The sequence below is a fragment of the Leishmania mexicana genome, chromosome 20, assembly GCF_000234665.1.
Source record: "Leishmania mexicana MHOM/GT/2001/U1103 complete genome, chromosome 20".
Lineage (NCBI taxonomy): Eukaryota > Euglenozoa > Kinetoplastea > Trypanosomatida > Trypanosomatidae > Leishmania > Leishmania mexicana.
In genome coordinates this window covers 2,273,439-2,299,424 of record NC_018324.1, presented here as the reverse complement: position 1 = coordinate 2,299,424, position 25,986 = coordinate 2,273,439, and the positions used below count along the sequence as shown (strand labels likewise).

At 59.6% G+C, this 25,986-nt stretch overlaps 6 protein-coding genes across 6 annotated transcripts; all 6 read left to right on the top strand.

Moving 5' to 3' along the window:
* Positions 1–2,951: 2,951 nt before the first annotated feature.
* On the top strand, positions 2,952–5,249 carry LMXM_36_6060 (conserved hypothetical protein; the record flags this gene model as incomplete). The annotated part of the gene is made up of 1 exon (XM_003874916.1): positions 2,952–5,249. The coding sequence occupies one exon, from the start codon at positions 2,952–2,954 to the stop codon at positions 5,247–5,249; it is 2,298 nt and encodes a 765-aa protein (XP_003874965.1).
* Positions 5,250–6,702: 1,453 nt separating this feature from the next.
* Positions 6,703–7,698, top strand: LMXM_36_6050 (conserved hypothetical protein; the record flags this gene model as incomplete). The annotated part of the gene is made up of 1 exon (XM_003874915.1): positions 6,703–7,698. One exon carries the CDS (start codon positions 6,703–6,705, stop codon positions 7,696–7,698), a length of 996 nt encoding a protein of 331 aa, XP_003874964.1.
* Positions 7,699–8,868: 1,170 nt separating this feature from the next.
* On the top strand, positions 8,869–11,796 carry LMXM_36_6040 (conserved hypothetical protein; the record flags this gene model as incomplete). Its single annotated transcript, XM_003874914.1, has 1 exon — positions 8,869–11,796. The coding sequence occupies one exon, from the start codon at positions 8,869–8,871 to the stop codon at positions 11,794–11,796; it is 2,928 nt and encodes a 975-aa protein (XP_003874963.1).
* A 1,141-nt stretch (positions 11,797–12,937) lies between these two features.
* LMXM_36_6030 (conserved hypothetical protein) lies at positions 12,938–19,948 on the top strand (the record flags this gene model as incomplete). The annotated part of the gene is made up of 1 exon (XM_003874913.1): positions 12,938–19,948. One exon carries the CDS (start codon positions 12,938–12,940, stop codon positions 19,946–19,948), a length of 7,011 nt encoding a protein of 2,336 aa, XP_003874962.1.
* Positions 19,949–21,058: 1,110 nt separating this feature from the next.
* Positions 21,059–21,865, top strand: LMXM_36_6020 (conserved hypothetical protein; the record flags this gene model as incomplete). The annotated part of the gene is made up of 1 exon (XM_003874912.1): positions 21,059–21,865. One exon carries the CDS (start codon positions 21,059–21,061, stop codon positions 21,863–21,865), a length of 807 nt encoding a protein of 268 aa, XP_003874961.1.
* Positions 21,866–22,945: 1,080 nt separating this feature from the next.
* LMXM_36_6010 (conserved hypothetical protein) lies at positions 22,946–24,958 on the top strand (the record flags this gene model as incomplete). The annotated part of the gene is made up of 1 exon (XM_003874911.1): positions 22,946–24,958. One exon carries the CDS (start codon positions 22,946–22,948, stop codon positions 24,956–24,958), a length of 2,013 nt encoding a protein of 670 aa, XP_003874960.1.
* Between the last annotated feature and the right edge of the window lie 1,028 nt (positions 24,959–25,986).

The window sequence follows — 25,986 nt, the reverse complement described above, 5'->3', positions numbered from 1 at the left end:
CCTGATACGCGCAGTGATGAGCGCCAGTGCGCTTCGCTTGTATTTGGTGTGTGTGTGTGGTGCCCCCATTGCTGCCTCTGCTTCTCTTTTCCTGTTCTCCTCTTCCTCTCGGTTGCGGACTTGCGCTGAGAAGTTGCTGCGCGTCTCGAGACCGTTTCCTACCTTCTGTGCTCTCGTTTTTGCGTGCTTGCATCTCGAGGAATCTCTCTCTTTTTCTGTGGCTTACATTCTCGCATGATTCCTCCAAAGACTTTTGCGCGTAACCGTGCTTTCTTTCTCGTTCTTGTCGTTGCCGGCTCCCCTCTCACCAGGAGAGTTCGTGCCCGTTGGAGTACGTGTTGCTGCATGGTGTTGCGCTGTCGTTTGATGGTGTGCGGAGCAGCGTCTGCATCGCCTGATGGGACGCCGTCATGTCCTCCCCAACGAAAAGGGCGCGAACGAAAGAGAAGGGAGGTAAGAAACAACTCCACAACACATCTTTTCTTTTTTTAGAACTGACCACTGGGCGCTGGACGCCAGACACGCATACAAGAGGAGAGGTGCAGCGGAGAGTAAGATCGCCTCTATCACACGTCCCCCACCGTAAAGGACGACAGATGACGCCTCTTTCGCACACCGTGCCGATCGGCGCGTCGCCCGCCCCCTCCCTCCACCCCCACCCTCTCCATTTTGGTGAGCCGGAACTCCCTACGCGTTCCCCGAGATTTTTTCCCTTTTCAGCAGTGGCGATGAAGGAATTGTCAAGGTGAAAAAGAAATGATGTGGGGGCCAAAAGTGGAGGTGTCCGGGCTTTCCCGAATGCGATTTACACGCCTCCTCCGCCTTTGTGTGTTTTTTTTCTTTGCTTTAGACTCCCTTATTTTCGCTGCCCCGACGTCATTACCGAGAGGGTCGTCTCGATCGTCACACAGGGGACTACGTCTCACTTTTCTCTCGCCACCTCCGAGATGAGAGGTCGGGACCGCATTCGGGTAACGGGGAAGCCGCGGTAGGAGGGAAGCACACCTGCGAAGCACGCCGCGTAGTGTGCCAGAGATGTGTCTGTGCGGGTCGGAGGAGGATCCTGTTCTTGTTACAGCACCATGAATCCCTCGCCGCAACCGACGAGACCGCGCAGAAAACGATCGCCGCAAAGTACTGACGCACCTTCTGTAAGCGTTCTCGATCTCCCTTCTCCAGAGGAACTTTACCTTGGGGTGACTGCCGAATACTTGACGTGCACGCAAGTAATCGAGGAGCAGCGCTTGTGGTTGGCTACTGTTTCCAAAGGCGCTGCAGCAGTGAAACCACCTGTTCGTCCGTCTGTCGGACTTTCTTTTGGACCACTTCCAATTCCAGCAAACCGCCCACCCCAGGAGGTGCTGCTCAGAATCGAGTCCGCGGCAATGGTTGCCCATCGACTGGCGCACCTCACGTCCCACCCAACACCCACCATTGTGGAAGCACGCATGGCTAGTCGCACCGCCGCTGAAGCGATCAGCGCATTGCACCGTATGATCTGCCAACCACCTCTGACACCATAGCAGGCTTACCTGCATGCGATTATCTTTCCTGACACGATTGCCGTTTTCTCTAGGAAAAGGAGGTGTACGCCAAATCGCGTGACGCGCATTGGCTAGAATGGGGTCCGGAGGTGGAGGAAGGGTTGGGGATTTGGGTGGCATTAACCACCGTTTCTTCCTCACCCCTTTTCACCTTCCCTGTCTTTTGACGGATGCACTGCTGACGCCACCGTCATTGCTCGGCCATTCCGCTGCTGCTGTCCGTAAAGACTGCGTACGTTCTCTGCGTCATTGTGTGCGTGTCTGCGCAGCCTCTCTACTTTCTTTCTTCCGCTGCTTTTTTAGAGCGTGGCCGCAGCTGCTGGTGCCAATGTCGCTGCTCTCGCCGACTGCCTCTAGGGCTCTCCTGCTCTGTGGCCGTTTGAAACGTGTGCCAGAAGGGACGCCTTTTTTTCTTTGTGGACAGCCCCCCTCTCCTCCCCCCTAGTCGGCGCTACCCGGCTTTGTACCAGAAATCGAGGCAAAGAAACGAAGCACAGACAAGATGGATACAACAAGAAGAGCTGTAAAAGACGTCGTTGTGTGCAGCTCAGTATTTGCCACTGTGAGCAAAACGAATGCGAGCACACGACAGGAAGAGAGACTCGCTGTCAGATACTTGCACGGCTGCACGCCGCTCACAGTTACTCCATCAATTGCCGTGGCGCACTCTCTCTTGCGCTGCCGCATGCTGTACCTATCCCCTCTCTCCCCGTCTCTCCTTCTCGTCCCTCTTTCGTTTTTCCGTTGGAACTACGGAACGGATGCGTACGCATCGGTCGTCCTTCGCTGCTCGGCCTTCTCCATGTTATTCGGTTTCACCCCTGATCCGTCTTTTGGCTGTGTCACGTGTGCTGACGAAAGTGGCTGGTATTCGTGTTTCTTGTTATTCCCTTCCCTCATCTCTCTTCTCCCTTCTTCTTTAACAGGCATAAACGAGCGAACGTGCCTCGAGCATCACGGTGCGCGCGACAAGACGGACACGTTCATGTTTTGGCGCTCTCCCTGTGCGCTGACACTCCCCTGTCCTTTTTTAACTTCTCTGCGCCGCTCCATTGTTGTTCTCCCCCTCCCCCTTTCGCATATCGCAGAAGGGCGTTTCTGCTGGAGACGCCATTGCAGACATCCACGGCTGCTGTGTTGTGGTCCCGAGCTGCCTTCTTTTGTGACGGCGTGAAGGAGAGAGAGGGACACGCATTCCGCCCCCTTCTCCAGAACACACACACACACAAAAAGAAAAACAGGCTCGGTAGCAGGACACGCAGCGTGCTATCAGTTGCACAGATACATACATACAACAGCGATACAGTCAAGTAGCCTCAGCGGCTACGTCTGCACATTGCCTGAGGCCCCCGGTGCCATCGATCTCGGAGAAAAAAACGACAAAAAAGCCACTATCCAATTCCAATCATGCTGTTCAACCTGCGCGGCATCGTGCCTCAGAAGGAGGAAAAGGTGAAGAACCAGATGACACTTGCTGACATTCTCGCTTTTCGCGACACGTGGACTGCCATTCCTGAGCCGAACTTCTCGCTAGAGCGCGTGCTGCTGACTGCCCGCCTGGAAAAGCAACGCAAGGCGGAGATTCCCAAGCTCGTCATGTCCGAGAATGGATTTCGCGTTCGTGACAAGAAGGACATGGATGCGTCGGAGCTGGAGCTGCGCCGCGTTCAGGGCTCGCTGAACAAGCTCACCGACAAGAATTTTGACGCTGTCGTGGAGGAGGCACTTTCGCCCGATCTGGTGTTGAATCCGCTGGTGCTAAAGGGTGCGGTGGATATCATCTTCAACAAGGCCATGGCGGAGCCGGTCTTTTCCGGCATCTACGCCCAGCTTTGTCAGCGTATCAAGGTGTACGAGCAAGACCTTGTTGCGGAGGCCGCGGAAAACCCCACGTCCGAGCTTGGCCAGCTCATGGCAGCGGTACAGGCGGGTGACGAAGATCCGAAGAACGTAAACGGACGCGTGCGCAACGCGTTGGTGAAGCGCTGCCAAGAGTTTCACGACAGCTTTGTGAACCAGCCGCCACCCCGCAACGCCGAGGCCGAGGAGCAGCTGCGCAAGCGCAACATGGCGAACATCAAGTTTGTTGGCGAGCTGTACATGCGCTCGCTCATCTCACACCGCGTGATTCTGGCCGTGTGCTCGACAGCGCTCGTCCTGGGCTTTATACCGAGTCCGAAGCTGGTCACCACGGACGCCGACCTCGAGATGATGGTGAGTCTCATGAACGTCATCGGCAAGCGGTTCGACGAAAACGCCGGCATGGCGCTGAACCACGTGCCGAAGGACGCCGCTGCGGCGGCACACCCGCACGACACCATCTGGCGCGCGCTGAACTCGTCGATGAACGACCCTCGTTTCTCGCGTCGCATCCGGTTCCTCATTCAGAATTTGCTGGAGTGGCGCAACGACGGGTGGAAGCCGAAAGAGAGCCCTGCCCAGGGCTCCTCGGGCGGTAGCGCAGACGACAGCAACAGCACAACCAACAACGAGCGCTCCAACCACCGCTCTAGCAACAACGCCTCCAGCCACAGCAACGCCGGTGGCTTTAGCGGACCGAACGAACAGATGCACCGCAATGCAGCGCCGAACAACTTCGGCAGCGGGGGCTCGTGGCAGCAACAGATGCAGCAGCAACACTCCGGTGGCCGTGGCCCCATCATGGGGAGCTCTAACGCGGGCGGCAACCGTGGCGGGATGCGGCCTCCGAGCATGGCGGACAGAGGCGACGAAAAGTATGGCCGTAGCAGTGGCCCAGGAGGCCTACGGCAGGACCCGGTCTCGAGCTACAACGACCTCAGCCAATTTGCAGGCAACAACGACTACATGATGCCGCCGCCACCGCCGTTGGGGGCCCCACCGCCGCCCTTTCCAGGGGAGGGTATGATGCCGCCGCCCATGGCACCGCAGGCCGCTTCGGCGTCCGGGTCGCAGATGAGCGATGAGGACCGCAAGTTGATGGCACTGGCGACACCGCCGAAGTGCGTCGACGCTGACCTCAGCTCGCGTATCCTGAGCTGCATCCGCGACGCGCACACGGACGGGGACTGGACCGCTGCCGGCAAGGCGATCGTGGAGGCGGTGCCGCAGGACGCCGCACACATGTGCCGCATGTGCGCTGTGTACGTTATTGCAAAGAAGGTGACGGAGACGTCTTCAGAGGCGGACCGGGAGCTTTTCATGAACTCGCTCAACAGTGGCATGTTCGACATCAAGGAGCTGACGCGCGGCTACTCATGGTGCCTCACAAACGCTGTGGCGTACAATGTCAAGGAGGACTTCCCCAAGGTGTACAGCCGCTTCGTGGCGTGCGTGACGGCAACCAAGTCGATGGACTTCCTGTCGATGGTGAGTAACGTCATGGCACGCACGGCTAACTACCTCGACGCGCTGTACGTGCCGCTGGAGGGTGCGCAGATGGAGTGGGAGGAGGACTTCCTGGAGGTGTGGACGTCTGTGCTCGGCAAGTGGCAGGAGGCTCACCCCGGACACAAGTCTACTGGCAGCGACATCCTCAACTGCATCGCATCGATCAAGCAGCGGCCCTTCATGAAGGACATTGTTTCTGATTTTATGATGGAGCTCAGCCAGCAGGGATACCTCGGTGATGCCGGGGCCCAGACTTGGATTCGCGAGAATCGGACGAACGAAAAGTACAAGATGTTCGTGGACCAGATGGAACAGATGTACCCCGACACGGCGTAGCTGCCCTACGAGCCTGTGCGGTTGCCATCTCTCTCTCTCCCTTGTTGAGTTCGTGTGCGGTGATGCTTGTAGACAGTCGTCCATTTGTTTTCTCGTAATGTTAGTCTAGGTGTGGGCCTATAAAGGAGGTGCGCTTTGCGGCGGTGCTCACGCTCATCACCGTCGAGGCATCACTCTGACGTCCTCCCCAACCCCGTTGGCAGTTCCACACGATTTAGTGCTTCTCTTCTGCCTTTGCTTGTGTCTTTTGGAGCCTCCTTGCGGCTTTACCTTTTTTTTTCGTGGTAGGGAGTGGCTTCATGCGTTTCACCTTGTCGTATTTCTGTGCCTACGCACACAGATACAGACACACCATCAAATAGCGATGGAATGCATCTGCAGGATACCCTCTCCGTCTTCTCCGACTGCTGCGCCCCTCCCCACCTGCCCTTGGATCAAACAGGGGAGCGCACCAGAAAAAGGTGACAGATGCGAGGCTGTCGTGGCCGTCGGGTCTGCAGACGGCGCAGCGTGGACCAGACCAAGGCGGCTTGGCTCGGTGGGCGACATGTGCTATATCCTCGTGGTGATGCGTTCCTGAGGTTCCTCAACAGTGTGGGCTGTGCCCTTGTCCTTCCCCTCCTCTCAGCGCTAGTGCTGAGCTTACCGGTGTATCTGTGTGTGTGGTGTGTGTGCCTGTTTGTCGTCCTCGCTCGTCCATACGCTTCTTTTGTATCCCTTCCCCGCCCCCTATCTTGGGCCGCCATCGCTGTCCGCACTCGCCCCTCTTTTATATATTTTTGCCCCACATCACAGGAACTCAATCAACAAGAAGCACGCCATTGCTGTCGTTGGGATGTCCTCCTCTTTTGTATCTTCATGTCTGTGCGTGCTCTTGCTGCGTAAGTCTTCATAAGTGCCGTAACATAATTATGAATGCCAATGAAGAAGAGCAACTTGTGGTGATCCAATTTAGAGAGAGAGCCGAAAAACTGAAGTTGTGTGCGCAGGGGTAGCGACTACTCCATCGCAACGTGCGCATGAGTGGACGGAGATATCATGTAACAGGTCGATGCAGTCTTTCAAGGCTTTGCCCTTGTCAATTCCTAGAGCTGTGCGCTGGGAGCTGTCGAGTGTGAGATCTAAAGGGGAGACTCCTGTTGAGAGCGCAGACTGCAGACGTTGAGCCTCCGCCTGTGGGGCACGCGTGCGGGCTCCTGCGGACGCACGTCCTCAGGTATGCCCCATCATTTGCGTGACCCATTCGCCTTTCTCTGCCCCGCTCCCCCGTTCTCGCTTGAGCTTTGCGCGCTTCTTCGTCGCCTCACGCGACGCTCGACTCCACGGACCTTCTCTCTGCGCTTTTGGAGCAGAGCATAGTACAGCGACCTCTCCTTCCATCACCGCTGTTTCTGCCTCTGCCTAGGCCTGCACCCACACACAGAGACTCAAATCACCCTCACACAGCAGTCCCATGCTGCAACACACGGTGCTGGTGCTCAAGTCGCAGCACAAGAATGTGCTGCGCAAGGGCCGCCCGCACATGCAAAAGTATAAGGAGCTGAACCGCTGGCAGCGCGAGGCGCAGGGCATCACGAAGTGGGAGCAGGGCCACTCACACCGGCCTCAGCCCTACGTAGAGCGCTTTAATCCGGAAGGTGTCGGCCTTACCCGCGGAACGTCAGCATACGCGTGGAAGTGGTGGCACACACAGTACCCATGGCTGCCCAATGTGGCACCCGCCGACTACGTACCGCTGAGCCCTCGGGGCATTCGCCCCGCTGCCTGGGATGACGAGTTTGCCGACGTGGTGCTGAGCATGAGCGACGAGGAGATTCAGAGCTACCTCCTGGATAAGCTGACGGAGGTGATCTTCGCCGAGACGCAGCGCGACGGCTACGAGCTGCGCCGACTAGACTTTGAGGGCAAGCCGCTTACAGAGCTGCCGGAGCGGCGCATCATTGAGAACTTCGTTTTCGAGGAGGAGACGCTGCGCGAGCGCGTGCTGGACCACGTAGTCGAAGGAGTCTTTCGTCTAGTCCCCACTTCTGCTGACCGCCTGGAGCTGAAGAGCGTGGCCAACATCATCGACTTCGTCTTGACACATGTGACGGTGGCCCGCAAGCCGGAGAAGCACGAGATTCCTGAGGCGGCGCGAGCTGTGATGCGGTCGCACCCCCTGCAGCCTCAGCTGGGCTTTGTGCACGCCCTGCCGACCGACAATCGTGACGCCGTTGTGCAGGAATGGGAGCGGATGCACCACCTCCATTGGCAGTTTGGCAAAGCCGTCTATGAGCCGCGCAGTGCCGAGAACGAGCGTGGCAACTTGACGTGGCTACGCGAGGTCCACCACCACGAGGCACGGGAGGCGTTCCAGGCGGACGTGGACTCGGGCGAGGCTCGCCGGCGCCACATGGAGAAAATCAAGGCGGCCGCTCAAGCCCCACACTCCGACACCGCTTCACAGTAGCTGACTGTTGGTGTTGCTCATGGAGCCAAATAGGGTGTGGGTGTAAAAGCGTTGAAGAACAGGGTCGGCTTGGCGGGACGACTGCTCTGTGCTCACCTGCTCTCTTTCCCCCTTTTGTGTGCGGTTCTCGCTCTTGTACGGCTGCACTCGCGCTTTCCGGCGTGGTGGCAACTGCATGCGCTGGAATCTCCGCGTTGCAGGGGGAGGGGGTGCACTGATGCTCTGCCTTTTTTTCAGAGGCCCTTTTGTGTGTCCTTTCCCATGCTGCAGTACGTCTGTGAGGAGACCGGCCAGGTCTTTGTTGCGAAATGGTGCGCCGTCCGTATGTCTGTTTCTTGTGTGTGCGTGTGCATGTGTGTGTGTGTGTTTGTGCCATCGGACAGCACCACACGCATGGCGTATGTGCACGTGTGAGAGACATTAGGAATCCACATGTGTCGAAGAATGGGAAAAAAGAAACAAGCGAAGCGTTGTAGCGCACCGCGGTCACAGCCGAGAGGGGGGGGGAACAGAAGGCGAGCGAAGCGCACACGTGCAGCCGAAGGCGACTTCTTGACTGCAGCAGGCTTCATTGTGAGCACGCCGAGCCAGTCCTTCTTTTTTTTCGTCGGCTACTCTGGATATGGGAGGCCTTTCCTCCGACCTGCTCATCAGTAGCCGACTTGGCTCTTTTTTGCCGCGTATGTTTCTGGAGTTAGGGCGGCATGCGTGCAGGTGGGCGCGCATGCCGCACATATGGAGATGTGGCGCGTCACAGGTGCTTTTCCTGCGGTCATCATGTCTTCCTTTGCCATCTCCGTTCTCTTCGTATACTTCTCCGTGATGATGAGTTCTACCCGCGCGCACATGCGCACCGATCCACATCTTTTTTCCATGTCTTTGGTGCAACGAGCACACGGCGGAGGAAGGGGAGGAAGAGGGAAGCAGCTCTATCCCTCATCATAGCATCGGCGAGGGTGTCGTAGAAAGTCCTCGCAGGCACTCGTGCGGTTGAAGCGGTTGGGCTGGCGTATTCGTCGTTCTCATTTTTCTGCGTGGTCTCTGTCATTCCCCGCTGCTCAATCACGTCTTTACGGCACGCTCTCTCCAATACAATCTTGGATTTGTGCCTCCGCTCACTCTTTGCTTTGGAGTTTCTAGTGTGTGTGTGTGTGTGAGGAGAGGGGGATCATGAGCTACAGCTCCGCTGCGGCGACTCCGCTGCAGGATAACGGGCAGCCGAGCAGGGATGACGCCGTCCCTTCTGAGACAGTCTTTCCACCGGCCCCCGCTAATGGTTCGAAAGGACCGTCTACCCAGCCCCTTTTGGGTCAGAATGTCACGACACCAAGAGCCCCGTCGTCCGACAACGCCGAGGCAGACGCCGAGCTGCTGAAGCAGCAGCTTAAACTCATTCAGCTATGCTTCGCCGAGCACGAGTTCGGCATCATCGTGGACGAGAACAACCCCACCGACAGTCGCTCGAGCTCGTCGTGCAGTGACGCCTCGTCGCTCTCCTCATTTGATTCGGTGAAGGGCCAAGAGACTGCGCAGCGACGGCGCGGCCCGCGTAGTCTCCCTGCCTACGATCCGTTGGCGTTTGTGAAGGGGAAGGTGCAGCATGGCGTGCCGCTCGCCTCGCTCTCTCAAGACCTGCATGCCTATGTGGAGTATCTGGAGGACAGGATTGCACAGTGCGTGAACACCGACGTCCACACTGCGTTTGTGAATGTGTCAGGCCACCTCGTGGGGATGCGTGACGAGCTCTCCTACATGGAGCGCCCCCTCACCGCCGCGATGGAGAAACTATATTCCGCTGTTGGTCAGCTCTCGATGACGTCGCAGAAGGTGAAGGACAAGGTGAAGGCGGCGTGTGATGCCGAGATGGAGCGCGCCTTCGATGCTATGTACCTAAAGTGTATGGTGGTGTACGAGACGGTTGCCTACCAGCTGGATGACCTAGCTGGACTGCTGCACATCACGGTGGTTTCCGCGGCAGGGACGGCGCGCAGCGCCGTCACTAGCACCGGCACGCGTGCCGGTAGTGCGCCAATGTTCCCGCTCGCGATGACATCGCGCGACGACAGTGACAAGAGCGGCGCCGCACCAGGAAAGATGTCCTTCTCGATCGCGTCCGGTACCCGACTTTCCGATGCCGCACTGGATGTACTCGAGGACGCGGTGTTGCTCTTCCAGGAGCTGAAGGAAATTCACCAGCGCCTCGGCTCGTTGCCATCGCGCCAGCAGGAAAAGATGGAGGTGATGACATACGTAGCCGCTGCCGAGCAGTCTGTGATGGGTGTGCTGGAGGTTGTCCTGGTTCACACCAGCCAACTTGTCTTCCGCCCCACCTCAGAGAACAGTGGTGCTGCTTCGATGTCGTCTCCGTCTGCGGTGGCGGGCAATAAATGTTCCACCCCCGCGTGCATGACGGCAGGCTCGCCTGTCGCTTGGCAGCTTCTCGGCCGCGTCATTGAGCTCTACGCCCAGGCGGGAGAGATGAAGCAGTTCGCCGCGGTGTTCCGCAACGCTGTGCTGCGTCCGCCGCTGGAGGCGGTGGTTTCGTGGAAAGCGGCAACACAGGCTCGGCAGAGCGCCGAGGGCATGGTGGCGCTTCTGAAGCAGGTGAAAGCTGTACTGCAGACCACTTTTCTCCCACTGTTACCGCTGCTGCGGGAGCACTACGGCTCCGCCCTGCACCCAACGGCGACGATCGTGTGGCCCATCTTAAGCGAGACGCTGGTGAAGAAGCTGCCCTCGCTTTACGAGGTCGGCATCCCGAATCACTTCCAAGTCAAGTATAAGGCAGCCTACGAGCTGCTCGCGATCGTTGAGAGCTCCTGCGCCGACCTGGAGGAGCTGGCAGTCTTGCGTCAATCACCGGATGTCGTCCTGTGGAACCACAAGTGGAATATCAACGTCTACGCTGCGCTGCGCGTGAGTGAGGTGGACAAGGCGGTGCAGTCCGTCTCCTCCCCTCTTGACCGCCTCCCAGCAGCGACGAACACTCAGTACCAACTCCGCCTCTTCTATATTGCGCATCAGCAGCTGCTCCACCTCTTCTCATCCTCCGTGTTTTCGCTGCTGTGCACGCCCTGGTTTCTACGACAGACTGTTGTATGTTGCTACCGGGTCTTGACGCGGGTGCAGGAGGCTGTCGCCGTGACGACGCCGGCTCCGAGCAGTGGAATGTCGGCTGAGGATAGACGGACGAGCACACCAGCGTCGGAAAACGGCAGCACGCCCGCCGCGCGGGCTTCCGACCCGCTGCTGCTAGCGATCGCTGACGCGCACACGCTGAGCAACTTTCTGACGGGACAGCTGCGGGATGTCATTCTCGGGCGACTGGCAGCTGAGTCAGGCCGGGAGCTGGCTTCAATGACCTCCTTGACTACCACGACCGCCACCACACCTGCGTTCGAGCGTAGCACGGCGGACCTTGTCACGGAAGTCCTGCAGTTCGCCAGCGCGTCTGTGTGCGGCCAGTTTGTGCAGCGGGCGAGGGTGACACTTGTGCACCAGATCACCGACGCCGCGGTAGTGCCACTGCAAAATATCAAGTCCGTGCGCTCAGCATATTCCCACACGCGCAAGACGATGCCATCGGCAGCCTCCTGGTACGTCGCTCCGGCGCTGCAACCACTGCAGAAGTTCGCCGAAGAGGCGCAGCGTAGCGGATTTAGTGAGGCGGCGCTTCAGGACAGCGTGGCGGATATGTTGCGGACAGTCATGTCGCACTTTGTCGCGCTGGCCAGAGAAACGCTACTCACGGCCAAGAAGACGGAGGAGAGCTGGGAGAAGCTGCGCCGTCGCAAGGAGGGGGCTTCGGCGTTGCAGACGACGGAGGCTACTCCTGACAACAGCGAGGAGGTCAGCGGGGGCGCCGTATCGACGGCTGGTGGGCAGCGCGTCACCATGGAGACGGCGACGGACCGTGATAAAATGACGATTCAGCTGTGGATGGATGCCCGCGCTATGTTGGAGGTGGTGCAGGTACCTCCCCTCAGCTTGGCCTCTGTGACGGCAGCCGAGTTGTTTGATCCGGCGTTTCGCCTACTGCGCCGCGCCGAGTGGATTCAAGGGGCTGACATCCCTGAACCGCCGGATGTCGATGCGTGACGCACCAACGCGCCACGTAATTGAATGAGACACGAGTGTCGGTGGGGGGGGGGTGGAGGGGGGGGTGAGCTAGTGCGCTGCAAAGGTGGACAGCCAATGGAGACCAGGCCCCCTTCCCCTCCCTCCCACTCTCGATCTTGCTACCCCACGGGTTTCTTTTGTGGTGGTGTTGGGTGGAGGTGAGTGGGCGTCTCTTTTTGTTTTCGTTCTTTCCATGGCCGCGCCTTCTTCAACCCTTCCTCGCCTTCGTGTTCGCCCTGCCTCACTGGTTGAGGAGGGGCGTGTGCGCGCGGGTCGTGGGACGATCCTGCCATTCCGGGCACGCGTGCGAGTGGGAAGCGGCGATGTGTCGACAAAGTCGACAGCACCAACCGGCAACCTTTCACGTTAAAGGGATGACGGCCAGACAGGACGAAAGCCAGTTGCACCAGCTCTCCGTCAATGACGTATCCCGGGACAATGGTGTATATGTGGTCCATTGTGGTGCATCCACTGCGAGAGAGCCAAAGTCGGAGAGTCGGGTGGCGGCGGCTCCCTCTCTCCCTATTCAAGTTTTCCGCCATGTGGGAGAATGCACGAGACGGTGAGGAGCATCATAAGAAAGAGAGGGGAGAGACGTGGTGGCCTTGTTCCCACAAGTCCTCCTCTCGCTCAAGCGTGCTTTGACCTTTGATGCAGAGATGCATCTCTCCTTGCCTCCACCGCTACCCTCTCTCACCTCTCCTGCGTCCGCCTGCCTGCCCTCCACCGCGCCTCTTGCTGCGGGACGCCCGTTTCTCGCCCCTTTTCAACCTGCCTGTGGGCGTTGTCCTGGACACACACGCCACTCGCCCGCACCGTTTGGAACGAAGAAAAGAAGGATTCACGAGGCTTGTGCGAAGTGGCGCACTCACTGTCTTCTGCCCGCACGTACACACACACACACACACACAGAGCGTGCACCGGGGATTTCGCATCGTGCGCGTTCTCGAAGGGCCCGCGGAAAGAGAAGGACAACGCCAGCACGCACGGACTTCCACATGCTGGCATCGGGTCCACCGACCTCATCTCCGTTTCGACTGCGCACCTGAGCCTGGGGATCACGGCAGCTCCTGTGCTCGCACGTCATTCCCTTGTTTTTCTTTCGTCTCGTGTGACCATCATGAGGAAAACTTTGCCGACCACGGTGGCCGCCGAGGCCGCACCACTCGCCTCGGTTGAGGATGCATGGGAACGACTCTGGCGTTCGCTTCCCTCCGTGCAGAAACAGCAGTGCATCAATACGGAAGCCTCAAAGGAAGACGAGGGAGCCGCACAGCTGCAGCAAACGGCGAGGACGGAGGGTGGCTTGGGCGCCGATGTACATAGGGACGCGGAGTTCGTATCTTTACTGTCCGTCGTCCTGCCATGTGCAGAGATGGCGCAGCTGGTGACCTGCGTTTATCTTGCCCTGCACAGCAACGCGATCCAGTCAGACACCGAGGTCGCCGTGGGAGAGGTTCTGCGCTCGCTGTCTCTCGGTAAAGCCGACGGCGACGAGGCGGAGGCCGCAGCTGCGCCGAGGGTGCTGCGAGAGACTTACACCAGGGAAGACTTCATTGCTTTTCTAGAGAGCGTGCCATCCCGCTGGATGCCTGATATGATTCCTTCGCAGGAGGACGAGGAGGAACAGAATCTGTGGGTGGAGTTCAACACTGAGCTCGTGGACTGCGTCGTGAGCGACGAGGCGCCGTACAACCTGTTGCCACCGACAGAGGTGTTCACGATCCAACGCACGGCAGCGGCGGTAAACCTGGAGGCGCCGGTGATCGACTACTTCGAGGTGTTGCCTCTTCGATTGTACCCTGCTGTGTACGATACCCTCTTCGAGAAACTCCAGCTCAATGATGACCGGAGAGACTCGAGTCTCACTCTTGCGCAGTTTCGCCTTTTCTTCGACTGGTTTCACAGACTGCATTTTTCCAACACGGATGCGTCGAGGTCGAATGCGGCCGCCGAGGACGTGTACAATCGGAACTGTGACCCGCGCGGCCAATTCACCGCGACACAGTTTCAGCTGACGTGCGAGGAGATGTGCGCGGTGTACGCACAGCGCCGCGACGCGACCGCCTACCTGGAGCAGCTGGTGCGCCGCACGGAGCACGTCATGGCACAGCTGGACGCGGACGGTCCTGTAAACACGGCGCAGCAAGCTGCACGCATGAGCGCTGAGTTTTTCCTCCATCCGGAGGAGGTGACGCTGCCGAGCTGGCGTCGGTACTTGACGAGCCCTGTGTCGCTGTACATGCCGGATGAACTACGCGCTGTGCAGCAGGAGATCGATCACTACCATCGCCATAGGTGCCCGCGCATCCTGCTCCTCGGGCCTGCGGGCATCGGCAAGAGCGAGGTGGGTAGGCAACTGGCTGAGGAGCTGCATTGCGTTCATCTGGATGTTCTGGAGCTGGCCATGGCTGCGCTGCGCGATACAGCGCAAGGGGCTATGGCTGAGGAGCTGGAGGTGTGTCTTGCACAGCGCACTGCAGTGCCGATGAAGTTGCAGGTGCGGCTGTTGCAGGACGCCATGACAAGCACGCGTGCTGAGTACCGGGGCTACATACTCAGTGACACCATGTCGTCCACAGCAGAGACCGCCGACGCGTTCCTCGAGCACTTTGTGCGACCACTGCAGCTGTCAGAGATAGCGAGGCCAGACCATGTGGTGGAGGTGTGCACCGCCGTTCCGGATGTGTACCAGGAATACGCGAGTGGCAGGGTTGGCATTGCGGCAGCTGCGTCCCAGCAGGCGTGGGACGCCTTCGTCACGGATGAAGCGAAGAAGGCACGGGCCGCCGAGAAGGCGCAGATGCGGGCTGACTGCGAAAAGATTCTAGCACACCTGGTGGAGATGGAAGGCGCGACGGGGAAGGAAGCACCGCCAGCTGCCGACTTGGAGCTGGCCCGCCAGCAGGCGGCCGAAGCACAAAGCATTCTGCTGGCTCTGGAGGAAGAGGAGGAGGAGAAGGGCGCGGGCGCCGAGCGTGACGAGGAAGAGGCCGTTGAGGAGGCGGGGGACACGAAGACATCCTCCCTGCCGTTAGGGGAGGCAGGGACGGCAGCAGAGGTGCGCCTGCGACTAGCAGCGCTTATCCGCGATGGCCGCATCGAGGCGGGGGCGCAGCTTCCCTTTAGAAGGGCAGAGGACGCCGCTGTTCGTCTTCCTTCTCTGGAGGAGCAGGACTGGACCTCCAGCTGGCGGAAACATGTTGAGTTTGCCAAGAGTATACGCCACCACGTACTCGTGGACCCTATTGCGTCCGCCAGCACTGGGCATGTTACGTCGTATATTACGCACGTGCTTCAACTGTACCCGTGTGAAGAGCCGGCGTTGCTTGGCTCTGCGAAGACGGGTGGGGGCGAGGACGGCGCACAGGAGCAGAACACCTCCGTCGCCGCGGACGAGGAGCGCAGTCGTGCCGTAGAGGAGGCGGCGGAGGAGGCAGGGCTGTCACTCTCACCCGTGTGGAAGCGATATTGCCCTGTTACGGCGTTCGAGGACCACGTACTGGTCGAGGGTGCGGCCTGCTATGCCTGCACCTATCGCGGCCACTACTACTGTTTCGCGTCCGCCAGCAAGCGGGGCGCGTTCATGGAACTACCCATCAAGTACCTGCGTCAACGCCACTCTCCCGACCGCAAACCAGTGCTCGTGGTAGCAGATGACACGCTGGTCCACTCCTCAGGCGCGATGATCGAGACGATGCAACAAGTGGTGGACGAGGTGGCGGTGCAGCTTAACCTGACACCGTGTGCCGTCTCGGAGTTCGTGAAGCTGCTCGAGCCGCGTCAGGCGCTTCTGCAGGCGCGCCACGCAGCGCGCGTTGATCGTCAGAAGGCTGAGGAGGAGGCCCGTAAGGCGCGAGCGGAGCGCTTGGAGCTGGCTGCCAAAGCCCAGGCAAAGAAGAAAAAGGGCAAGATGCTGCCCAAGAAACCGAAGCTCAAGAAGAAGGCTGGCGGAACAGGGCGTGCGTCTTTCTTGCAGCAAGCGCTACAGGAGCGGGAGGGTAGCGCCGGGGCCCCTGGCGGGGCGCGCCGACGCGTTCCTCGCACAATGTTCTTGGAGGGCCCGCAGAGCACAGCCGATGAAAAGGCGATGCATATTCGAGCAGCCAAAGAGAAGGCGGCATGCAGCGCGCCACTGCTGCTCTCGGCAGTGACGCCAGTGGATCTGCAGAAAGACTTGCTTCATGGGTTGTGGGAAGGGAACCTGCTTCCAGAGACGGTGCTCGTCCTGCGTCCTGCCGACGCGCCGGTCGCGGGGATGGCCGAGGAAAGGGACGAGGAGGAAGACGAGGAGACGGAGAAGGGCAATGCAGACGAGAGTGGCCTGCCGGTTCTTTCGCAAACGCTGAAGCTGCTGATGAAGGCCCCAAAGGTTGAGCGACTCTCTGTGATAGCGAGCCGGAGGAGCCCGAGCGCGCAGCAGCCCCAACCGTTTAACGTTCTCACCATCTCCTTGCCCAAGGCGCCGGTGGTGCACGAGGTGATCGCAGAGGCAATGCAGTTGCTGGACCCGCTCGCCATTCAAGCCAGCGAGGCCGCTGTGGATGAAGCGCTGGGAGAGGAGGACGAGGACGCCTTCGACGAAGAAGCCGAGGAGGAGGCAGAGGAGGCGGCGTTCCTGAACCCCGATGACGATGCGGTCCCGCAAGTGCCGCAACCGCCGCCCCACCCTCTCACGCGGCCGGTGCGCCGTTTCCTGCACCAGTTTGGGTCGCGCCTAGACTACTGCCCCGTTACGCTGCGCGACCGCGGCATCCTCGTTCGCGGGCGACAAGAGTTTTGCCTGCGCTTCGTGGACGGTCTCTACGTGTTCGCCACCCAGGAGGCGCACGACGTCTTCGCGCGCTGTCCGCAACGCTACGTCGGCGACCTACCGCCGGAGACCCTTCCGCCTCGCGTGTGGCTGGTAGGGTCGGCGCACTCCGGCAAGAAGACACTCGCAGCTGGGCTGCAGGAGGCTTATCGCGTGCCCTTCTTTGTATACGAGCGCCTTTTTTTCGAGGAGTGTGTCGAGGCGGTTCTGACACCAGGAGGTGGCATGGTAAGGGGCGTGTACATCCCTCAGGATAGCGAAGATACGAACCCGTACGTTAGCCGCGCCCGCATGCTGCTAGAGGAGGTACGCAACAAGGCAGAGGGGGAAAAGACGAAACTGAAGGCCAGGACGGAGGCGGAACGCCTGTTGCAGGAGCGTGAGCGGCGTGAGGAGGAGCGTGCCGCGCGCAGCGACGCGGACGTGGACGAGGGGGACGACGATAGCGAGGATGACTGGGATGAAGCCAAAGAGGCTGACCTGCAGGAGAAGCTCGAGTTCGAGCCGGAGGACCCTGAGGACAAGCAGGCGCGCCTGAGTGAGGCATACCTGCGCATTGCCAGTTGTGTGACGCGCTTCCGTCCCTTTGACACGCTCGGCTATGTGATGATCTGCCCACCGTTCTCTGACGACGACCTCGGCATCCTCTTTGACGAAGGCTGCATCCCAGAGGTAGTGATGCGGCTTAACATCGATGAGGAAACCTTTGCGCAGCGAGGCGCACTGCGCGCGGCACAGCGGCGCGAGGCAGTCCAGCACGCGAGTCTGGAGGACACCGCCGCCAAGGAGGTGGAAGCCACCAAGCAGGCCACGCAAGTCACTTGCGACGCCGCACGACTGCAGCGACGCCGCGAGAAGGCGCTGCGGAAGTGGCGTCGTCGGCACATTGGCGTGAATGACGTCGATTCCGCATCCGAGGAGGAGGTGGAGGCGCAGCCCGCGCAAGGGCACTCTGGCGACGCGGAAATCAGCGTTGACCATGGCGATTCGGACTCAACGGCTGCTGCCGCCGTCCACGGAGAAGGTCAGCTGAGCATGGAGGAGGACCATCCCGCACAAGAGGAGGCGCTGGACGAGTTCATGGACATTATGGAAGAGCGGCTTGTTGAGGTGGTACGAGTCGACGGCAGGGCTGCGAGGGAGACGGTTTACCGTGCCGTCGTTGAGGCCCTTGGGCGCCACATGCGCCACCGTGCCTCGCTCTTCTACGTGCCAGAGGTGATGCGCTTCGAAGACGCGAAGGCGCGCCTGACGGCTGGCGGCTGCGATTTGTCGTCGTTCGGCTTCCAGGACCCGGTACGCTTGTACAGATACCGTCAGGAGGGTCCGCAGACCGCTTGCGCCTGGAAACCCGCCGGCGTGCGCATCGGCCCGGAGCCGCCGCTGCAGGAGAGTGCACAAGGCTTCTACGTCGACGACGGTGCTGGAGACGCGGAAGGCGGCGACGCCCACGAGTTAGAGGAGCCAGAGGCTCTGAGCGAGGTACTCTCGGACGAGGTACAGGAGCTGCGCGACGTCGTTGAGAGGCGCAAGCGGCGACAGCAGCGCAAGGCAGCGCTGCGAGTGGCGCGCGTGAACCACCGTCTCTACTTCTTCAAGGACGACGACTCGCTTCTCTGTTTTGTGCGCGATCCGTGGCCCTTCCTGCGTCAGGCACCACCGAACCCGACGCTTCTCCAGCAACCCGTCGTGTCCGTGTACGAGCACGACCCCCGCTACGCCACGGAGAAGGGCGGTGACAAGGAACGCCTGCTGGCCGACTCCATAGCGTTCAACCTCGGTATGAAGTGCATGTCTGTTTCATCGCTCCTGGCCTGGGGGGCGGTGCACCCGCACTGGCACGCGCTGAAGGTTGACTGCATGTTGGCGGCTCAGCAAGGCACTGCAGACGCTTCTGTCGTACAAAAGCTGCTCGCTTTGTACTTGTCCACGGCCGAGGTGAAGCACAGCGGTGCGGTGCTGCACAACTTGCCGCATACCGCCATCTCGGCGGAGGCTCTCCCGCGGGTAGCGTGCGCTGCGCCTATCGTCAAGGTGATTGTGACTTCATCTGCCCCTGTGAGGGGTGGCAGGGCAGATGACTACTCAGCGCTGGACGCAGATGGACAAGCCGACGAGTGGGGCGCCGCCGTTTCAGCTTTGGAGCGCCACGCGGCCGTGTGTTTGCCACTTCCCCGGCCGAGCGTCCCCCTCGACGCCAGCAACCTCGTCGAGGCAGTTCACGGTATCGAGGTGGACGTTCAGCGGACCCAGGAGTCCGTACTGCGGGAGCAACGTGCTTTTCCAGCTCGGCTACACAACTCCTACCAAGTCTACAGCTATGTGCACCGTCACCTGTCCCAATTCACCGCCTTCTGCCCGTACGAGTGGCTCGAGCACGAGGACCTTGTGCGCAGCGTACACGCGCCACCGGCCATCGCTGCGGCGACCGCTACGCCACCGCTTTTCTGGCTGCCTACCACAAATGAGGTGGACTTGCGATGGGGTGCGATTTACCTGAATCAATACTTCTTCTTCAGCTCCGCCGAGTACCTGGAGCGGTTCCTTGTTGACCCGACGACGGTGACGGACGCGTCGAAGGCGAGGCCAATGCCGAAGCACTTCCCCGTCATCATTTTGAATCCAGTGGACGAGGCTTGCTTGGCGCTAGAGGGCTGCTGCCCTGTATTGCTCTACGACACACGCGAGTTTCGCGGGATGCGTCGCGTCATTCAGCCGGTGGCCAAAAAGGGATCGCTCGATTGCGTTGTCGAGTACAACGGAAAAGTGTACGCGCTGCTTAACAAGGAGCACATGGCACGGTTCCTGCGCCGTCCCTGGCAGTACGTCGATGGGGCGCACCTGCCACAGGTGCTACGGCGTCCTCTGCCCACCGGCACCTCTCCATCCGACATCGTCGATCACGAGGAGTACATTCAGCGGCAGTTGTACGATCCGGTAGCTCTGGCGCTGCTCGCGGTCGCGCAGGTGCGCCCTATTTACCCCGGACTCTCCGTCGAGGAGTCCGCACTCAAGTACATTGCGCTCTACCTAAAAGCGCACCGCGACCCGGACTCCCTCAGTGACTTTGAGGAGAAGACGTACCGTCGCCACTTTGAGGTGTACGAGCAACGCGCAACGCTGTACCGACACTTACCCTCGTCGTCACCTGAGGCGAAGACGAAACAGACGTTCGTGGAGAGTGCGACAGAAGCTGTGAGCGTCTCAGCCGCTGCGACAGAGCGTGAGTACTGCGCTACCTTCGACGATTCCATGGCTGCCACAGGCGACATGAGCTTCTTCAACCGGCTACCACACCCCTCAGATGCTGCTTTGTAACGACAGGCGTGAGAGGGAGCCTGTTCAGCCTTCTGTGCTGCTGTTGACGTGCTGGTGCCTTTCACGCGCGCGTCTCTGATATGGCTCAGCCGTATCTGCCCATGGGGTGCGCGACAGAGGGGAGGCGACCATGCTCGGGCCTGTGTAGCAGTGTGCCTTACACCACTGGCGGTGCCGATGTATGTGCACGTGTGCGGTTTTTTGTGTTCTTTCTTTGGCTTGTCGGTGACAGGCACGCTTGTCTGCTTCACCGCCGCCCTCCTTATCCTGCCGGTGCGGCTGTGCGGCGGTGCGGACTTTCTTCAGTTGCCACATTAGCGCGCCAATCTCTCAGGCACCCGTCCTCACTCGAATGTATCCTCGCGTAGGGAGGCCAGGGAGGAAGGCGGGGTACGCAGGGAGGGAGAAGCGGATGTACTATAGCGTGATCTTTTGTATTGGCCAATGCCTCTCTCTCCTCCCCCCTTCCCAGCATGTAGGGGTCCAATACAACAACACCAACACCTCAGCGCAGCAGAACCACCACATGGCCTCTTCCGCAGGAGACATGAACTGTATCTCTCGATGGCGCCTTCACATCGATCCAGTGTGTGCTTGTTTGCTTGTACACGCAGGTGTGGCAAGCAAAGCGCGCGATGTTGCTGGTGCGCATGGCGCAAGCATCGTCTGTACCGCACAGGGTGACGGCCGGAACGTCCGTTTATAGCGAACTTCAGCCGCGCCAGCAAGGCCAAAGACACACACGTCTTCAGGGGACGCACGGCACGCACACACTCGGACACACATGCTCTCTATCTGAAAACATTTGTTCTTCTTCACTGGGCTGTCTCTCTCGCGCGTGCCACACAACTGTTTTACGTCTGTCATTCACCTCTTCTTCGCGTTTTGTTTGCAGCAGAGCACACACACACACAGAGAGTCCTGTGTTTCGGTTGGCCCTTGCTCAGCTTTTTTGGTGCTTTTTTGCATCCGCCGAAAGGTGTCCTTGCCACAGACTCTCTTTCTCTGCTTTATCGTGTGGGAAGCTGCGCACCCGCAGTCGAACGGCCCTTCTCTGTATCGTCCAATCGCCCCACATACATACACACAGAGAAACACCTGTCGTTCCTAATGTCCATCTCTGTACGGATTCGTACACCGAAGAGCAGCACACCGGAGCAGGTGGAACTGAACTCTAGCGGAACTTGGGGCGAGGCTGCCGCCCTGCTGTCCCGGAAATCGGAGGTAGCACTCGAGCGGCTCCGCGTGCTCGCCGGCTTCCCCCCAAAGGCGGTGGATCTGGCCGCCGACAGCCCCCTTCGTGCACTCAAGCTACGCGAGAATGACATGCTGATTATTCAAGAGGGAGAGGCTAAGGTGCAGCTGGGTAACACAGGAGAGCGCTATGTTCCTCCGGCCCCTGAGCGGGCTCACCTCACGCGCCGCCGGTGCCCAGCAGACAACAGCTGCCTCTTCCACGCCTGCGCCTACGTGCTGCGCGACAAGAGCCGCACCGAGGGGCCCCAGCTCCGGCAGGAGTGCGTAAAGGCCGTGCTCGATCACCCCGAAATGTTCAATGAGAATACACTGGGCATGGACCCACTAGCCTACGCCTCGTGGCTCTCGGAGAAGGACACGTGGGGTGGTGCCATTGAGCTGGAGATACTGTCCTTTCTGTACAAGACGGAGATCTTCGCTTTGGACCTGCAGTCCGTCACCTTGCAGCGCTTTGGCACAGGAATGGGCTACACCGTACGCGCTTTTCTCGTGTACACGGGCAACCACTACGACTGCATTGCCATGAACCCAGCGTACAATTCCTCCTCAGAGCGCGAGGATCAGACACTGTTCAGCAGCCGAGACGAGAACGTCTTGGCGCGGGCGAAGCGTTTCGTTGCCGAGGAAGGACAGAAGATGAAGGAGGGTAAGTCCGCATAGAGGACTGACAGAGTGAGCTGGGTGGGTGGTACAAGCCACCCAGAGACAATATCGCGATGCTCTTGGTGCGATGCGGCATCTGTGCGCCGCCAAGAAAGCTAAGGGAAGCATGTCTCTATCTCTGTTTCGATGTCTCCGCGCACACAGCTGTTGCGCGCTGCGCATCTGGATCAAAAATGGCTCCCTGTGCGTGACTCGCCTCTTCTCATGGTTCGCCTTCGCCTTCTCCACAGGGGCGCAAGAGTCTTCGAATGCGCGATTGACGTTGGGCGTTCTCCCCCTCCACCCATTCCTACAAACATTTGAGTGTCTCTGTGCTGGGCGACTACTCGTCTTTTACAGTGGTGTCGTGATGTTGGTGGTGGCGTCTTTGCATTGCCCCCCCAAACCACCTACACGTTTGTTCTCTGCATGCATGGACACCATGAAGCGCTGTACGAGACTCACCGCCTCCACGGGTCTACTACTCACATGCGGCGGGATGACATGTGCGGAGACGAGGAGCACCCGTGTGACACGCAATGAATACCCCCCTCCCCCCAAAAAATACATGCACTCTGGTCTCTTTTCTTTTATGCGGCACACGCCCTGTCGGACGTGGGACATGGCAGAAGGGTGTGCAGTCCACAGGAAAGAAGGCTGTGGGGCTGTCAGTGCCTCACTTATGGTGACTGTGTCTGCCCTGACTCCGTTCCTAATCTGCGTCGCCGCGGTATCGATGCCTGTGCCTACATCCGCTCCTCAAACCGCCGTGCACGCACATAGGTATATATATATATGCGTGCTTGTATGCGTGCGTGTGTGTGTCCCTCTCGTCTCGATTGTATTCCACCTCAAGCCTGCTCTTTTCGTGATCTGTCGTTTCCCTCTTTGCCTGTTTTGTGCTCGTGCGCACCTCTCTCTCTGTGATTCACGGAGTGCTCAAGACTTTCGCGGTCCATTCGGAGGAGGCGGAAAGCCCCCCCCCCCCCAAAGTACGACGCCGCCCCTCTGACACGAGAGGGGCAAATCGAAGGAGGCACTGCTCACTGTATGACAAGTACGTCGGCCTGTGATACTCGTAGTCTTCAGAGAGCGAAAATGGAGCAGACACGCGGCCCCATCGTGGCCGGCGTTGCCGAGAGCAACGGCACCGCCACGCGTAGGGGGTCACCAATACCGTCGGTGGACTGCTCTCGGCTCGAGCGCAACCTCACGAAAGCGCTGCAGCTCGCCGACGCCATCGCTACCACTCCCTCTACACACTTTTCGACGCCAGTCGGCAGCCCAGGTGATGGCGTAGATGGGCTTACTCTGCTCACGTCCCCGAGCAACTCGCCAACAATCGCTCCGGCACATCCGCTGTCGCCTCCCACTGCATGCGATGAAACAGCATCGGGAGTGCGCAGCGAGGTCATTGGCAGTCCGAACGACGGGTCCGCGGCGGCGGTGCAGCAGCGCCTGCTGCGCGCGAAGGACAACGAAATAGCTCACCTGCGCCGCACCGTCCACGAGCTCAGCAGCCAACTCCACAACGCGCTCACCGCACTTGATCAGCGCGAAGACACGTCGGCTGAGCTACACGAGCTGAAGAGTACGTACGAGGCGGAGGAGGAGCGGCGCGAGAACGAGATGCGACACGCCCGCCTGGAAATGCTAGAAAGCCGGGTCAAATACCGCACCCGGGAGGAGAAGCTGGCGGAGACCTACGCTGTCGACGTGCACGCGAAGGCGATGGAGATGCTTCAGCCACACACACAGAAGGTGCACGACAAGAACTTTGAGCTTATGAAAGAAAAGATCATGCTAGCGCAAGAAGTCACAACGATGCGCGCCAAGTACAAGGATTTGCAGGAGAAGTACGCGCTTCTGAAGCGTAAGACCGACCTCGACGGCAGCGCCACCCGCGAGATGCTCCAACGCAGTCTCTTGCAGAAGAATGAGATCGCCTCACTTCGGCTCCAGGTGAAAACCACCGAGGACAACCTCAACGCTGTTGTCGCCGAATATGATAAAAAGCTCTACGCGGAGAACGAGATCCACGAGGAGGCGATTCGGTTACTGGCGCATGAGCGCGATGCAGCGCGGCGAGACGCGTTGCAGCTTCAGCGCGAACTGGTGCATCTGCGCAGCGCCGCTGGGAACGTTCTAGCTCAGCGCTCTGAGCTTGAGTCGTTCTTTTATGCGGCTTTGGAAGAGGTGCGTCAAGGCGTCGTCGAGGAGCGTCGACAGCTGCTGCTGGAGAATACGACGAAGGGGGGTGTCATCAACTCAAAGCAGGTGTCGCCGTCGCACACCATCTCTTCGTTGTTGCGACTGGGGGCCCCTGAGCGACTCATGCTGACGGATAGCGCGAGCCCTGCACTGCTGAGGTCATCGTCTCCAGCGGGGTGGGCTGTAGATCGCAAGGGCTTTCCAAAACGGATCGTTGCCGCCGCCTCAACCAACTTGCGGTCGCGAGCAGGAGTCGCAGCTGCGTCGTCGACAATCTCAGCAAGTCGCTCGGCGCCCCTAGGCGATGCGGCGCTGTTAAAGCTGCAAGCCTCTCCTTCCGTGGAGAAAGCCATGGTCGACGGCGCTCTCGTCACACTGCCGGATGCGTCTCCGTCCTATCTGCGCAGTAGCGGGCATGGGGTGCCCCCTCTCTTGGCGAGAGCAACCGATCGCTGCGCGGTGGTAGCTGCATCGGCTGCCCAAAGCGGGTGGCGCAGCACCTCCTGTGAAGACGGCGCCCCGTTTCGACTTGGCCCTCCGACGGTGGAAGATGACTATGGTGCTCCCTGTCCGGCTCCAGTAGGGCAGCACGGTGCTCTAGACACGGCCGAGGCGGGCGACTTCTCTCCCCTGCGAAGCCTGCCCAGCGCCCCGACCTGGCAAGACGTCAAGAGGGTCGACGTGAGTGAGCTGCGCTGGGTGGACAAGGAGCGCGTTATTCAGCTACTTTTTAAACGTATCCGACAAGATGGACGGCAGCATGCGCGGATGTTACAACACGCGAGCCTGAAAAGCGACCCATTAGGTTCGAAGATTGACGCTGTCGCACCCGTAGAAGTGTTGCCTTCCGATGCAACAGAATTAGGTCGCGACTCGCTCACGTTTCTGACGCAGCAGTAGAAGCAGGCGACGCCGCTGAATTCGCTGCCCTCCACCTCCTCCTCTCTCTCTATGCTGGTTTGCTTTCCAACACCTCTGACGTAGCGCCTCAGACCTCTCAGTCCGCCCTTCGGTCCACTCATCTGCCGCATCGGAGCTCTTTCATTGTATGCGCGCTTCTGAACTTGTCTGTCGCAGGGTGAGTGGAGGACGGTGCAGCGTTGTTCGTACGGTTCTGTTCTGCTTCTCTGATGTACAGTGTTGTCACTGGCTTTGCTGAGGTGTGTCCGTGCAGGTGTGTTCGCCTGTATGCGCATCGCGCGCCCCTGGATCCCTTTTTGGTGCATGTACACATCGCCAACATGTAAACGATCTGCTTTTTGCATGCGTTAGTGTGTGCGTGTGTGTGCTTGAACGTTTGAGTACGGCGATGGCGTTTGGCCATTGCCCCCCCCCCCTCACACGCACACCCCTGTCTCCCCTCCCACCCCCTTGAAAGTCACTTCAAAGGAAATGGATTACCCCGTCATTGTGCAGGACGCACGCCGCATTTCCAGTGCAGACGGCGAACCTATTCCGTGGTCAACAAGGCTACGCAATCGTACCAATGCAGCCTGCGCTCTACGGCTGAGCGGCACAGGAAGCCGCTTCCTTTTCTTCATGGAAGCTCCTCGTCTTCTCGCGTGCGTGCTTCCTTGGGCGCACTCGCCTTTTGTACGTCTCCATTTCAGTTGCCTCGCCTACTCCTCCTTTGCTTCTCACCAAAACGAAGACGAGGCCTGATGTGCTGCGCACCTGTTCCCGGTCAGTCAGGATCGAAACGCATCACAGCGCGGGTCAGCTTTCGTTAGAGGAAGGGGTGAGCTGACCACCTCTACACCGACCCATTCACAGACTATCAAAGGCACCTCATTCTTGTTTCGTGGGGTCCAGGTGGATGTCAAAGACCATCATCACCTATGTCAATAGCTGGAACAACTACGCGGAATAGAGCACTCCGCAAAACCATCGTCGCCTGGAACCGCTACTGTCCTGTTTTTTTTTGTTTT